The sequence below is a fragment of the Setaria viridis genome, chromosome 3 (assembly GCF_005286985.2).
Source record: "Setaria viridis chromosome 3, Setaria_viridis_v4.0, whole genome shotgun sequence".
Taxonomy (NCBI): domain Eukaryota; kingdom Viridiplantae; phylum Streptophyta; class Magnoliopsida; order Poales; family Poaceae; genus Setaria; species Setaria viridis.
This window is the reverse complement of record NC_048265.2, coordinates 1,925,754-1,941,155: the sequence shown is the minus strand read 5'-3', so window position 1 is coordinate 1,941,155 and position 15,402 is coordinate 1,925,754. Positions and strand designations below refer to the sequence as shown.

At 50.1% G+C, this 15,402-nt stretch overlaps 2 protein-coding genes and 1 pseudogene across 2 annotated transcripts; 1 reads left to right on the top strand and 2 right to left on the bottom strand.

Moving 5' to 3' along the window:
- Positions 1 to 1,052: 1,052 nt before the first annotated feature.
- LOC117848079 (indole-3-acetate O-methyltransferase 1-like) lies at positions 1,053 to 1,908 on the bottom strand (annotated as a pseudogene).
- Positions 1,909 to 3,906: 1,998 nt separating this feature from the next.
- LOC117850524 (indole-3-acetate O-methyltransferase 1) lies at positions 3,907 to 5,587 on the bottom strand. Its single transcript, XM_034732365.2, has 4 exons — positions 5,382 to 5,587; positions 4,879 to 5,277; positions 4,488 to 4,769; positions 3,907 to 4,360 (listed from the first exon to the last, which is right to left on the bottom strand). The coding sequence occupies exons 1-4, from the start codon at positions 5,502 to 5,504 to the stop codon at positions 4,010 to 4,012; spliced, it is 1,155 nt and encodes a 384-aa protein (XP_034588256.1). The 5' UTR covers positions 5,505 to 5,587; the 3' UTR covers positions 3,907 to 4,009.
- Positions 5,588 to 14,515: 8,928 nt separating this feature from the next.
- LOC117848521 (VQ motif-containing protein 18) lies at positions 14,516 to 15,295 on the top strand. Its single transcript, XM_034729954.2, has one exon. It carries the CDS (start codon positions 14,581 to 14,583, stop codon positions 15,052 to 15,054), a length of 474 nt encoding a protein of 157 aa, XP_034585845.1. The 5' UTR covers positions 14,516 to 14,580; the 3' UTR covers positions 15,055 to 15,295.
- Positions 15,296 to 15,402: the final 107 nt, after the last annotated feature.

Genomic DNA, 15,402 nt, shown 5'->3' with positions numbered 1-15,402 from the left:
CTCCTGGTCGATCTCCACCACCGTGCCGAGCTTGCGGAAGGCCACCGGGATATTGCGCTCCTTCCACTGCTCCGGCGGGAAACCCGTCACCGAGACCGCCACCAACCACTGGGGAATGGTGAGGAAGCGGTTGGAAGCTTCCTCGGACTTCTCCAACGTGACGCGCCCCCCGTCGTGGATCATGGGGCTCTCCTCGACAACGGCGTCCCGCAGCATCTGCGAGTCGAACACCAACATCATGGTGTCCATGGAAGAGGGGAACGTGCGGTAGTGAACCGCGTTCGCCACGGAGTAGATCGCCGCTCTAATGAACGGCGCAGGGTTGGCGGTGGCTTCGCCAGCACCAGGAGTTCACGCCGCCCGACGACAACGCCTTCGCCGTAGTCGACGGCACCAGGATCTGCGTGTCGGCGAGAGACGCCACCTACTCCTTCGACACGGTGGCGCTCGAGTGGAGCAAGGCGGGTGACTGGGTGCTGCCGTTCCTGTCAAAAGCCGAGCACGACGCCGGGCTCGGCCTGTGGCTCGGACTGTCGGCTGCCAGCCCCTACGACCTGTGCGCCGTGGACCTCTCCGCCGCCGCGGGTGACAAGCCGCCGCCGGCGGTGCAGCGTGTCGGGCTGGACGTTTACACGCAGGCGAACTGGTACATGCGAAAGGTCGCCCTTGTGAACGTGGGCCCGGGCAGGTTCTGCACCGCCAAGATCTTCGATGTTGTTGATGAACAGCACGGCGAGTACGTGTCCTCTGTAGCTGTCTTCACCGGCGTGGATGTGGTGCCCGACGACGACGACCGTCAACGGGAACGCCGGCTCCGCATGGTCAAGCACAGGTCTGAATGCCTCGCCACAGGCACAGATAGCATCGAGTGCGTGCTCTGAGCCACAACAGTCAACCACCAGAAGGGTAAACTACGTCTAACGTCTTAAGTCTTAACGGCATGATTTACACGAGGTTGATGAGTGAGATCACCTCATCTAATGTTTATTTTATGATGAGTTGCTCGGTCTTGGATTTCAACAGTTCCGTACATGTGGCACGAATTCCCGGGAAATACAGCAAATCCAAAGACTGCTCTTGTTTTGACCTGGCATCGTATCATGCGAGCGAAATCGAGCACACGAGGAGGTCGGCCCAGGCGTCCTCGAAGAGCGTCCCGTAGAGGAGCCTCACGCGGCCCTGGTCGGTGGGGTTGGCGGCCGGCCGGCCGAGGCAGAGCAGGAACATGGCGCCGCCGGGCTTCAGCTCGGCGGCGCGGCGGCGCAGGAAGCGGGCCAGGTCGAACTGGAACTGCCGCCTGTACGCCGCGCCGGTCGCCTCCGACGCGCCGTGCACGAACACCTTCCCCTCGTTGTACGCCGCGGACCCCTTGTCGATGACTTCTCTGGGGCCCTGGGAGAGCCAATGCACCGAGAAGGTGGAGTTGAAGGCGTTGATGGACTTTTCAGGGAACAGACGGCCGTAGAAGGACCCAGGAACACCGGCAGCGAAGTATCGCCTCTGGCTTCCGTTCCCGGCTTTGGTAGTGGAATCTTGGAGGAGGTGGAAGAGAGTGTTGAAGTCGTTGCTCGGGAGATCGGAGAAGTAGAAGCTGAACTCAGGAGGGGCGTGGCCACGGGCGATGTACAGGGTCGGTCATGTGGTGCACGATGGCGTCGGCGACGAAAGGCGTGTTCTGACCGCAGGAGCATCCCTGGTCGCCCGCCGTCAGGAGCTTCTCCGGCCGGCGAGGGAGCTGGATCGTGTCCAGTGTCTCCTTGAGGACATGGACCACCATTGTAGTCACCACAAGAAGGTCGACGCGAATTGAAAGAGTGCTCACAGCAAGGGTGCGTTACTAGCCAGGGCTGCATTGCTTTGCAATTAATATATGGGGCCGGGGCTCCATCCATGCTTGGCCAATGGCTAGGCTAGTTAACTCCCAACATCCTTTTCCAACTGTAGAGTCGGCGTCAAGAGATTAACAAGTACAAGGCGATGGAGTGAAACGCATGACGGGTGTTGTCTGTGTTGGATTTAGGCCCATGCATGGTTCAATCTGAAAAATTCTAAAGCATGCACAAACTTTAGTCCCATATCGCTAATTTAAGGAGAAGTTGCCTTGCTTAAATATGGGAGTCTCCTCTCTACACAAAATAGGTGCAAATGAGAGCAAAGGAGACTGTTACTACACGCTCGCGCGTATTTTCGTATGACTTGTGACTTACGACATGTATAGTAGGCTATTATTTGTGCAGGTTCTATTTTTTTATGTTGAGCCTAAAGGCGCTTTAATGTGATTGAAACTGCCGTTTTAAACAGCAATAAGGTGTGTCAGTTTTTGCTATTTGATTGCAGCAGTTTCTGTCATTTAAATTGGCAGTTTCTACTGCTTGATGAGGGGAATTGATGCACTATGAGGGCCTATAACACCAGGAGACGTCCTGGTTGAAAGGCATGCTGTCACACGCTCGCCTCCCACTCTCGCACTCCATTTTCGCTGTGCTGAACTTCTTGCTGCGCCTCGTCAACTCCAAGCGGCAATCAAGTTTTTGGGCAGCGTCTACACGCGACCGCTTGGTGATTTTGCAACATCTACTTCAACACGTTCGACTACATTCCGCGCGAATCATTGAGTAATTTCCCTGCACAATTCTATTTTAGTCAATATGCATGTTTACATGTGTTACACTATATGTTTTTCCTCCATATAAAATCTGAACTGTATTTTAAGCGCATATTTCCAACAGTCTGTACGCCACCAACAGTTGAGTAACGGACCTACTCGCCGTGGACTTTGGCTAGTCTACTTAAGAAGAACGGAAATTCAGGCTGGCCCGTGACATCACAACGATATAATCTTAGTTTTCCGAGAGGCATCGCACTAACATAATGACCGTAGCTGAGTTTGGATTTTTGTGGCTAGATGATACTGGAATATTTTGATAGCATAACAGATCAGCACGTTGAAAACGTGAAGAAAGCTAAATTAGTCATGTCCAGCTCGATTTGTCTATCCTGTTGCCTTCTTGATTAACTCATTCCTTTTCCGGACCACTTAAATTTCAAGAGCCACTTAAATCTTAATCTACAACTAATAAGAGGGAATAGGCGACGTCGTGAAGCCGTCGTTTTCATCTTTATAATCCACACAACAGTAGAGGAATTTCCTGCGTTTGACAAGGTCATCAGTTCCTTCTCTGTGAATAAGAAGTCTGTTTATTTCCTTTAGTTGAATGTCTGATTAACTTCCTAATGCATGTCCAGAACCTGTTGCTTTGCGAGTATTTAAGTTCATCTTCTCTTATTTATGTTTACAGTTCGACATAGCTTGTATGAATAATGTCTCTTATATGCAAAGTTCTAGCTAATGAAAGAGAATTAGTATGAGAAAACGTTTTATTTTATTCAGGCATGTCGCATGTGGTTGGGTAATATGTGCTCAATCTGTTAAAAGAAAAAAAAACGACTTTCAACTAATATCTGCAAAGCAATATGAAATAGTGTATTTGATAAGTTCTGAAAGAGGTATGTGAAATAAATCAAGTACTTTAAGCTTTTGTGCCATTTACCGGAAACAATAATTTATTCACAGGAAAAACTTATTTATTTTGATTTCCCTGAATTAGGAGGTCACTATTGGTAAGCAATCATCCCTGAAGATTGCAGGTGAACAGATTTGTTAAGAAGTTCAATCTTGGAGATGGAGCGGAAGCACTCTTAAAGCTATCCTGCACCATGCATTTCTCATATTTCCCTAGAATGGGATTTCTTCTTTTGAAGAGAAAAATGAAACTGAAGGAAATAAACTTTTGTGTTGTTTGCTTTTGTGTAACAAAATCAGATGCAAATCTTTCACTCACGAGGAGTGTTTATTATAATTATAAATCTTTGGCTTGAGTATATGAATTTGGCATTTTCAGCATATGATTTTGCCACCTGTAGCAACGCACGGTCACTTTATTGCTTGACTTGGTGTACAAAAGCTCCACACAGCTCTGCACAGCATGAGTCATTTCTGGTAGCGTCGTCACGCGAGCGAAAGCGAGCACACTACATGAGGGAACCGCATCTCTTCCATCAGCTCGCGGGCGCGTTCCTCCGCTCGACGCCGCAGCCTGTCGAAGAGCTGGTCACCCAACGCCTTCCCGACGTGCGCGTCGACGAGGGCGCCCAGGAGCGACCGCTCGTTGTTTGCCACCGTGCGGCCGACGGCGCCGGGATCGTCGGGGCGGTCGACGACGAGAGGACTCCCCATCACCAGGTCGAGCCGGTTGATCCGAAACGAGCCGTCCGCGTCCACCACCTCCCTGAACTCCTCGAGGGTCGGCGCGTACGCCGGGACGTTGAAGCTGTCCATCTTTTCTCCATCCATCATCCCCTGAAAGTGAAACCAATGAGCAATGCTTGGTCTGTCGATTGATTTGCCAGCACAACTTGTGCAGTACAGATGAGTGTAAGGATTAAGGCGTGCAATGTACGATGTGTGTAAGTTCATCACTGAGTACCTCTCGGATGAGGTCATGCCAGGAGTCTTGGAACATGTCCCCGAACAGAAACCTGACGCGGCCTTGATCCGCGGGGGCGGTGGCGGAGGACGGCCGGCCGAGGCAGACGAGGAACATGGCGCCGCCGCGCTTGAGCTCCGCGGCGCGGCAGCGCAGGAAGCGCGCCAGGTCGGACTGGAACTGCCGCTTGTACGCCGCGCCGGTCGCCTCCGACGCGCCGTGCACGAACACCTTCCCCTCGTTGTATGCCTCTGACCTCTTGTCCACCACTTCTCTCGGGACCTGAACGTATACAGAGTACGCGTAGTCGTGTGGACACGCATGAAAAAAAAAATGCAGGGAGTCTTTCGGTCAAAGAAGCCAAATAAAGCTCGGGTAAGTAATGTTCTACCTGAGAGAGCCAATGCAGCGAGAAGGTGGAGCTGAACACGCTGATGGACCTTTCCGGGAACAGGCGGTCGTAGAAGGACCCAGGCACACCGGCGGCGAAGTACCGCGGCCGGCTGCCATTCCCGACGCCTGTCGTGGAACCCGGGAGCAGCTTGAAGAGGGTGTTGAAGTCGTTGCTCGGGAGATCGGAGAAGTAGAAGCAGAACTCCGGAGGAGCGTGGCCGCGGGAGGTGTAGAGGTCGGTCATGTGCTGCACGATGGCGTCGGCGACGAAGAGCGTGTTCTGGCCGCAGGAGCACCCCAGGTCGGCCGCCGTCAAGATCTTCTCCGGCCGGCGAGGAAGCCGGATCGCGTCCAGCGTCTCCTTGAGGACGTGGACCACCATCTCGAGATTCCGTGACTGCGGCATTTCAAAGAGCAGGAACTAGAAACGGTTAACAACGATCTCCCAAAAGAAACGCACCTGAACTTCACGAATTTAATGTACATGTTGTTCGTTGTTACCTGAACTTGGCTGTTGTTGATGTAGCTGGTCTCCCCCTGCCCACCCTCCATGCAGAAGACATTCTTCACGGCCTCCTGTTGAGCAACATGTACAGCATCGACTTCTGTTGCCGCGGCCATCATTGTAGTCACCACAAGAAGGTCGACGCGAATTGAAGTACAAGACGATCGAGTGCTCACAGCAAGGGTGCGTTACTGGCCAGGACTGCATTGCTTTGCAATATATGGGGCCGGGGCTCCATCCATGCTTGGTCAATGGCTAGCTAGCTGGCTCCCAACATCTTTTCCAACTGTAGAGTCGGCGTCAAGAGATTAACAAGTACAAGGCGATGGAGTGAAACGCATGACGGGTATTGTCTGTACGCCACCAACAGTTGAGTAACGGACCTATTCGCCATGGACTTTGGCTAGTCTACTTAAGAAGAACGGAAATTCAGGCTGCCCCGTGACATCACGACGGTATAGTCTTAGTTTTCCGAGAGGCATCTCACTAACATAATGACCGCAGCTAAGTTTGGATGTGGCTAGATGACATTGAAATCTTTTGATGGCATAATGGAAAGCAAAAATGACTCGCGTTCAGTTCGATTTGTCCGTGGCCTTCTTGGTTGGCTCATTCATTTACCGGACCAAGAGGCCTTTCGACTGAGAATTGCTAAAACTCACCATGCGTATTTTTTTTTGTTTGTAGCACTCGAATTTTGTTAGTGTTTGGGTGTATGGGGTAGGTAGTCCAATGGCCAACGACTTTAGACTTCTGTTGCCGCGGCGACCATTGCCAGTGTGGGCAGAGCAAGTAGAGTAGCATGTGGTAGCTGCTTTGGATTTTTGTGCTAGATGTTACTGGGATCTTTCGATAGCATAAGAAGAGATTGACAGGCGCTGAAAACGTGAAGAAAGCACTTGTGGAAGCGGAGGGGCGACTACTTCGTACGGTACTATACGATGCACGGATATGGGGATGTGATACGGAATACGGTACGATAGGGACACGGGGATTCGTCATTTCCTTTTCAAAAAATTGCGATACGGGGATACGTCTGAATATAATTTAAAGTAAAAGTTAAGATCATCCAATAAACCAATAACAAAGTATTAGTGGCTGATTCAGAGTCCTAAAGTAGATAGCACACTAAGTTTTAATGAGGATACATAACACACTTGTGCACCCGACTGATGCAACAATCGTGCAATAAGTAGCGTAAAGATGCAAGAGAAGATCCAAAAGGACTTCCTCTTCAGCCAGCTCTGCGTTCTATAGTAATAGATTAGCCATCTTCAAAAGAAACATTCTTCAATATAGGTTCATCAAGCGACTGCTCAGCAATTTATAGAATGCCAACACCATTAAAACTGTCACATCATCCCGAGTTGACGCTCGGCGCCACGACGAAAAATCACCGGATCGCGACTCCAAACGCAGAAGCTGGATGAGATCCGATTCTCAAGGAAGCACTTTTTTCATATTTATGCAGCTATGTGTCATGAGTTTGAGCGTTTAATTTGTTATCATGTAATCTAAATCTTGTAAGATACTGTACTTCTCTCCTTCTTATATGATATGGCAGTGCTCCTGCCACTTTACGTTTCAAAAAAAATATTTATGCAGCTTATTTGAAAAACGCTTCTCCCTGTCCAAAAGGCGCGTCGTCAGTAAACGACCACCGCGCCCAGGCCCGATCTCACTACACGCCGTCACGTAACTTTGTGAAAACCCTATTTGCATTAGTAGGATGCCCCTTTTTCGTGCAGTAAAATACAAAGCAACGAAGCACCGCGTGCCCAGCTTGATGCGCCTCCACAGACAGCTCCAGGTGATCTGCTCTGCCTATGCGTCAAACACTTCACTGCACACCAAAGGGAACCTGAATCCCCAGATGGATTCTTAGATATGTGCCGAAGCTCTATTCTTCATCTTCCTTCTTTCTCCACAAGAATGGTGGGGGCTCAAGGGGATCCATTGTTTGTGTTGCTATTATCTACGAAGTAAAAAGGATTTCTGAAATTTTGCTTGAACACACTGTCCTACCTGACCGACCCAGCCTGCCCCTGGCTTGTCGTACTTCAACGCAAGCCGAAATGCTTGTGCATCGCGTCCAGGCTGGTGCCCGTTGAACTGGGGATATATGAATATGGCCCAATTGTTGATTCCGAACCTTTCAACCCCATCAGAGCGCTCCACAAGATCAAGTGATGAGCCATCAGGCTACATGCAACACAGGAGGACAGCCGCAGCTGGTGGCCAAGGCGCCGGCACTTGGAACCGAGCGAGATGCCTCCTCGTCACCTCAGGCTCTCCCCACCATGGCGTTATGGTTGTGCCCCTGATCTTCTGCCTAAGGTTAACATGAGCAGCAAATATATTCAAAATCGTTCGATATCCAGCAACAATGACCGATCATAATGCATATAAGCACACAGTTGAATTCAAGCAGGAGTCTAAATGGAACAGTAATAAGCTGAAAACAACATTTCTACCATATGAAGAAAGGTTGCTAACAGATTAATTTCTACAACCTTTTCATCAATTTTCCATTGATCGATCAGATCTTTCTAAAACTAAGTGCGAGCTATATTTACAGCATTTGTGGCATTCATTCATGCATTTCTAGCATCATCGGCAAGATTTAAAACTCCATGAATAATGATGTGAAACCAGTGTGATAAACTGCATGCACATGCAAAGTATTCGTGGAAGTTATTAAACTCACTCGTACCTTGCGCGCTTCCTCGAGGCCGGTTCGTCCTCTAGCGCAGCAAGAACGTCGCCGTCATCATTATCCTCCCCGCCGTTGTGGAGAGCACCGGACACCGCCGTGACGATGCCATTGAAGTCGCTGCCCAGCATATCACCGAAGAAGTCGTCGACGCAGATGTGTTCCAACACCCGGTCACCGTCGGCGCAGAACACCCCCTCGACGTCGCCGTCCTCCATCAGGTACCGCTCCAGCTCGGCCACGACCGCCGACATTGCCTCCTCTCCCACCAGGGGGCCGTCATCCGTCACGACGGAGTCCGGCGACCCCTCCGGGCTCCCATCGCCGCCGTCGCCGCCGGACAGGGACAGCCCCGCGAGCCACCCACCGCCAGTGCCCGTGCCACCGCCGCCGCCGCCGACGCGCTTGGCATCTGCGTTGGCAACAAAGGCGGAGTAAGCGTCGCAGAACTCATCGGCGGCAAGGTCGCCGAAGTCGAAAAAGTCGAGGTCTCGGACGTCGAAGTCGTCGATGTTGAAGTTGAGGTCGAGGGAGTCGGTCGTCACGGTGGCGGCGACGTCGCCCGAGGCCGTGGCTGCCATCGCGGGCGCGCGAGGAAGTTGCTGCCTCTCCTGTCGTCGAGAACGCGGCGCGTGGACGTGTCGCGTTCCTTGGAGCTCCGGCACCGCTGGGGTTGTGGTGTGGACTGGTTGTGGAAGCGGAGGGCGTTTTTATAGTGGCCGCGGGGAGGATCGGAGGCGGAGGAGGTCGGTTCGGCTGGGCGCGGTTCCTTATCCCGCACGGTTTTTGAATTCGTGGTGGGGAAGGAAGAAAGAAGTTTCCGTTCGCGTTCAGATCGGAAGGTTTCGATTCAAAGGCGGTGTCAGGAACCTCTATGGATATAGACTGGGCCGGCTAATGGTTGGACAAATAAGTGGGCTGCAACACTGGACTTGTCCAGGCCCATGAAGGAAGCCACTGGAGAAACAACACAATACAAATACAGAGACAAGCGGAAGGGACAGGGTGTCGATTGACCAGACGGCGAACGACGGCGAGCTGCGGCTAGATTTCTATTCCCTTCCCCTTCTTCCTCCTCCCATGTATCTAGAACCTTCCAGAACATTCTAGAACTTGTTTTGCCCTCTGTGTATCTGTTGGATTGGATCAAGCAACTAGGGGCGTGACATTTGGTATTCAGAGCTGTTTCGATCCGCGAATCACCACCACCACCGTGTGAACATGACGACGGAGGAGATGATGGAGGAGGAGATGTTCACTGTGATTCTGGCGAAGCTAGAGGAGATCGAGGCCCGGTGGTTTGGCTCTGCGGGAGAGGGCTGAGCCATCGATGTCTTTAGTCCCTCCATCGATCCAAATTTCCATCGCCAACACTAATGATCAAGAGCAAGGGAACAGCGTCTCCACGAGATCCAACAAGCCAGCGACAGCATCCTGCTCAGCTTCCCCGACCTCCTCTTCACCACGGGATGCATCTGTTGCCATTCCCATCGCGACCACGGGGCTTCAACTGGTGGCGCCCACCAGGTGTTGGACGGCGGGTCACAACCAAACCGCTCTCGTTCCGGTGCATAGTTTCGTGCTATGGCTCACGTGTGTGAGCTGTTGTGGTTGCAGATTCTTCTAACTGAAGAATGATTGTTTGAGAATGGACCCTGATGCTATACTGCGACAACAAAGCAGCTATTGACATAACTAATAATTCAGTTCATCATGATAGAACCAAGCATGTTGAGATCGATCATCACTTTATTAAGAAAAAGTTAGATAGAGGAATTATCTGCCTACCTTATGTAAAATCAGCTAGTCAGGTGGTTGATATTTTGACTAAAGGGTTGCTTGAAAAGACTTTCTCTTCATTTACTAGCAAGATGGGTCTATACGTTGTCTTTGCCTCATCTTGAGAGGAAATGTTGGTGTATGTTGTAAATATAGTTAGAGTTAGGGATAAAAAATGTAAAGATGGGAAATAAATAAGATAGAGTACCTGATAAGTATCGAGACGATCGATTTTTCCCCATTACCCGTTCTACATGGCTACTGTTCCTCCCTACTTTCAATTCCAAATCCACCACGAATCCATCCATTAAACATCAATAGTGGCTCGTGGGATTTTGAATTTTGGGCGTGCGGGGCCCATCGTGATGTCATGGGTTTCCCCATTTTCCCCCACATGGCGTGACGTGTGAGGCTGTGTTTAATTAATAAAGTGGGCCGCGTAGGGAGCGGGTCTCCAATTTCGAATTGTGCCGCGGAAAAGTTATCTAGGTAGGCTTCTGCTGCTGTTGTTGGGTGTGTTTTCCCTTTCTTTGTTGTGGTGGGCCTTGTGCAGAAGGGATGGAGGAAGAAGGTTCGGCCTGCCGAGGCAAATATGGGCCTAAACAGAATCCTGCCGTTCCCTCTTAGTGGTCTGGCCCAAACTAATGCAGCCCACTCTGACTTGCCGACCTCGTCCGAGAGTCTGTCCCCTTCTTCCCGCGAAAAAGGGGAAAGGAGGAAGGGAGGCAAAGTTCGAAGGGCAAGCATGAATGCATGATCATCATCGACTCCCTCCTCGTCTCTCGTGCGTGGACAAAGCACTCAATCCATCATCGGATACCCCGACCAAACACGAGCTTTGGGCCGTTCCAGAATCCCAACCAACCTCCCAGTACCTCTCGGCTCAGCTCATCATCATCGCTCGCAGTCACACAACAACACACACGCGCGCGGGCGGCAGAGTCATATTCTTGGGCGCCTCCGTCTGTCTCAGCACCAGCACAGCACGGGCGCGCGGGGGGCAGCGGGATCGTCCGTGTGGGCGCGTCGCGTCGCGAGCTGTTGTGCTCTGCTCACACCACCCACACGGCCACACGGAAGAGAGGTGGCATCGCAACTGCCGGCCGGCCGGCTCGCATCACCAGCGGGTCCTGCAGCCCGTGGTATGCCAGCCAAGCGAAGCCCCTCGATCCACCTGCTCCAGCCTCGCGAGCGCGACGGGGAAAAGTCACCGGACGGACCACGACTCCAACCGCGTGACTCCCAGCTCTCCGGGCGGCAATAGCTTAGCTAGTAGTAGTCGGCTGCCTCGCTCATCTGTTGCCATTTGAATATTTTCTCCGATGACGAACTAGAAAAGCTTTGCCCATTTCAAAAATATACGATATTTTTGTGCACAAAAAAATGTAAACCGATGGTAAACACAAACCTAGCTAGCTAGCTGCTGCTGCGAGACCATCGAGAACGAACAAAAACCTTTACTGCTCTACCTCTGATGGCAAACACAAACGTAGCCTAACAAGTAATAAGAGTATAAGACCATTGAGAACAAGGTCCTGCTCCTGCTCTAGCCAACTCGCTGCTGTGAGACCGCGACATCCCTGAAAAGACCAGGCAATATGCCGTGCTCACCCAAATGGCAGCATGACTGATGTGGAGCTCAAGGGTACCAGCTACCGATGAACCTGCGGAATAAGATCCTGGAGCGCTCTGTTGCTGTACGGCAACAGTGCTCCGAAACGCACCGCAATTAATAAACCCCGAACCTTCATGCACTGGCTGCACCAGCTAATTAATAGCCTCTCTTTTCAAGACCTGAAAACGAAGCATGGAAGAAACCTGGTGGAATCGGCTAGGAACGGGCGGGTTCCGTTGCGATGACGGAAACCCCGTAGCGTCAAAGCTGTTTCGGGGAAGAAAGCAGAGGCCGGCCTAGCTGCCGACCGGATGATACCATACCAACATCGATCGTGTCCATCTCATAACTTGATACTCCATAGCCACGGCTGCGCCAGCATCTCTACTCTCTAGTTAACTCCCAGTTGCACGCGGGGCCCTGTCACGTCGACAGCAACACGAACTTAATGAGAGAAAAGAAAAGAAAAGGAGTCGTCATCTCGATCTAATATAATCTTTTTTTCACTGGTAAAGAAAGAAACGAGTATATTAGAAATTTCCGGGAGGCTCCTTCACACGCAGTATTTCAACTGGGACTAATAAGTCACGCGATTTTTCGCGTGCGCGGTGTGTGGGATTCTAACACACGACCTCAAGCCTCACGCGTAGTTTTCTTATCATCTCACCTACAGAGCACATCTGACTAAGTAGGGGATGCAATCCTTTTATAGTAACGCATGGGGGACCCTACCGGGACTAAAGGGGCTTTAGTCCGGATTTATAACACCAATCGGAACTAAAGGTGTCTCCACGGACTACGAAATTTAGATCCGGAACTAAAAACTTCTTTAGTCCCGGGTCTAAAAATAACCGAGATTTTTATCGAGACCACCAGTGTTTCCTAGCACTGATATCCGATAATGAAAGCTTAATGCATAGTTTTCTTCACGAGCAGTAGTGATTATTTTTTACTGCGGGCGGATCCAGTAATTAATAATTAACTAATTACCATGGATGTGCAAAGCAAGAGTGAAAGCGTACGGCGGTGTCAACATCAGTGATCAAGTAGTCGCTGCACGCTGCGACGTCAGATCCTTTTTGTGTGTGTATCCGGGACACACGTATGAAAGCGCGCTTGTTGTTAGCTTTGTTTCACAGCAAACAAAACAACACGGATCCGTAGACAATTAGGATCGAATTCTCCTCCTATTTTCGTAGTAGCGCGCAGGTCAATAGACCTAGTTGACGCGTACGTCAAATTGGGGGATTTTTTTTGTACCGTGCCATGGAGTCGATCCACGCACTTTGATACTCGGATTCATGGACTAGTAGCTAACATAAGTTACAACAACCAATCGCCTACAGCTTTTATGGTTGTTGAAGCAATGCTTTCAAGGTCCTAACCTCTCCTTGAAACCATGGTGCCTAAACTTGGATTGGGGAGCTTTGATTGCATCCAATCGCCTACATGCTGGAATTTGGTAGAGCAAAAACTTATCTATTTGAGTTACAGGAATGGCTAGAGGGGAGTCACAGAATGACAGAATAGTGAGCGCTGTCAGGTCAGGGCCGACTAGTTGACACCCAAACAAGTTGACTCCTAAACTAAAAGCAGTTCCTGTTCAAGGGTTCAGCTGGCTTGTGGATACGTACATGATTGTATTGTTCAACTGCACGCATTCATGCACACACACCTCAACTTTTCAACAACATGAAAGGTCCAGGAAGGACAGCTCTGCGCACACAAATGGAGATGATAGAGACGAGGATGAGCAAAACAAAGATGTATACGGGATGACAAGCACGACCTTAAAAGTTAATCGCCTTTGGAAAACCAGGTGTATAAGCATGCGTTCCATCGCCCAACTTTCCAATTTGAGAGGTCCTTGTCACTTCGTTGATGACTTTATCGGTACTCGGTTTCTATACTACCGATGATATTTTTTTTATGTCAAATTGATGCCTATGTCAAACCAACAGACATTGACAACATCACAACAAGGATTGTGCTGTTCTTTTCTTTAATTTTTACCAAAGAAGAAACTAAACCTCTTGGTCAACAAATTAAATACCTTCTTTTGCTCGTAGGCGTTGCTCTTGATTAATTTTGCCTTCTGAACAATCATGCAAAGATTTTATCTTGAATTGTACCGTGCACAAATGGTTCATTGCTGGTTGTTGGACTAGGAGCTACCAAATTGCGCTTGACACTCGCTGCCGCCGCCGATCGCCTGTCCACAGCTCAGAACAAATGTAAATGCATTTGTTATAAATCAGAAACTGGACGCTGTTTATAGTTTTATCTAGCGGCACAAACGTGCAAAATCATTAATTAAGTAATTAAAAAGCTCACTCCAAAATTGAAGTACCACATTAGTACCGTGAAGAAACAAGAAATGCACCAAATCAACTGAAGAAGAAAGAACACTAGAAATACAAAGTAATCTAACAATCATACTCAGAAAATGTACGTCTAGGATTGATTTTCAATTGCATGCATCGACGTGAGCTTTGTTACTCCATGAAGCAAACTGGATTTGCTGCCCACAAGCTAAGGTTTCAAATATAAAAGGACATGTTATAAAAAATATATAGAATTTTGAAATCGGAAATAAAGATGTTTGGAACGGCATAATGTTACCATCCTACACTAGGATGCATGAATTCCACGTGGTATTCATATAAACACTTCGGTTTTCTAAAAAAATAAAGAAAAACTCTTAACAGTCCTAGTAGTGCCATAACTTTGTAGTATATGCTATTCCTTGACAGTTTAATCAGTTGCATGGATAGGAATTGGAAATCTCGCCTGAATATCTAATATGGACCACAATCATTAAAAATATGTGTACTATATCATAGCCTGAGCATAAGCATTAATTTTGGCATAAACCCAACATCAACCGTTGCATCGTTGATCAGACGGCTGCACTGGATGCATCAGCAGAGGTGCCCGCATCCAAGATCCAACGGCTCGATACCACCGGGGCGTCTATATAAACCTCCTCCCCATCCCAGCTTCCTCTCCACTGGTAACCTCCACCTCCTTCCTCGCGTCTCTCTCGGCAGGCGAGCCTCCGCGAACACACCCACTCTTTGGCGACGCGATGAAGCACCCCGCGAAGCTCCCGTCCCGTGGCGCAGCGTCGTCTTCGGCCGCGACGTCCGCGCACAGGCTCTCCCACTCCATCGCCAAGGCGCCGCCGCGGAAGATCAGGATCATCCACGTCCTGGCGCCGGAGATCATCAAGACGGAGGCCCGGCACTTCCGCGAGCTCGTCCAGCGGCTCACCGGGAAGCCCTCCCCGAACGGCTCCGGCTCGGCGGCGTCCACCGAGGACGCGTCGTCGTCCCCGCCGCAACAGGACTCGTGCGACTCGGCGCGCGACGTCGAGGGCCCCGGCGCCGGCGCCGCGGCGGCGATCCAGTTGAAGGTGAAGGAGGAGGCCGAGACGTCGTCGGGTGACGAAGGAGGAGGGTTCCTGCGCGCGCTTGAGTTGGACGGCTGCAACGACATGTTCTTCCAGGGGCTGGAGGATTTCCTCTTCAGCTCCTGCGACATGGAGGGTTTCAATTTCTGATCAGGTGCATGCGCTGGGGGAGCTGGGCATTTTTGTCTTCCAAACCTCTTGATCCGTCACTCTGTTCCTGCATTACAGAACAATCTGTAGTTGTGAGATGAAGATCTCGAGTTTGCTCAGTTTGCAAAGATAAATCATCATCAGACATGCATTTCCTCGTTCGTTTGTTTCTCTCTGTTCCAAGCTGTTCTTTTTTTTATCGTATCATGAGTAGAATGGAATGCTAATTTCTTCCAATTTATTTAGCCGCATTTGATTCCAACATTGTTCCACTACTTCTTGGGAGATGTAGAGGAGGAGGGGTGGTGATTGGAGACGCTGGCTCTGATCTGATTCTGAGGCACTTTT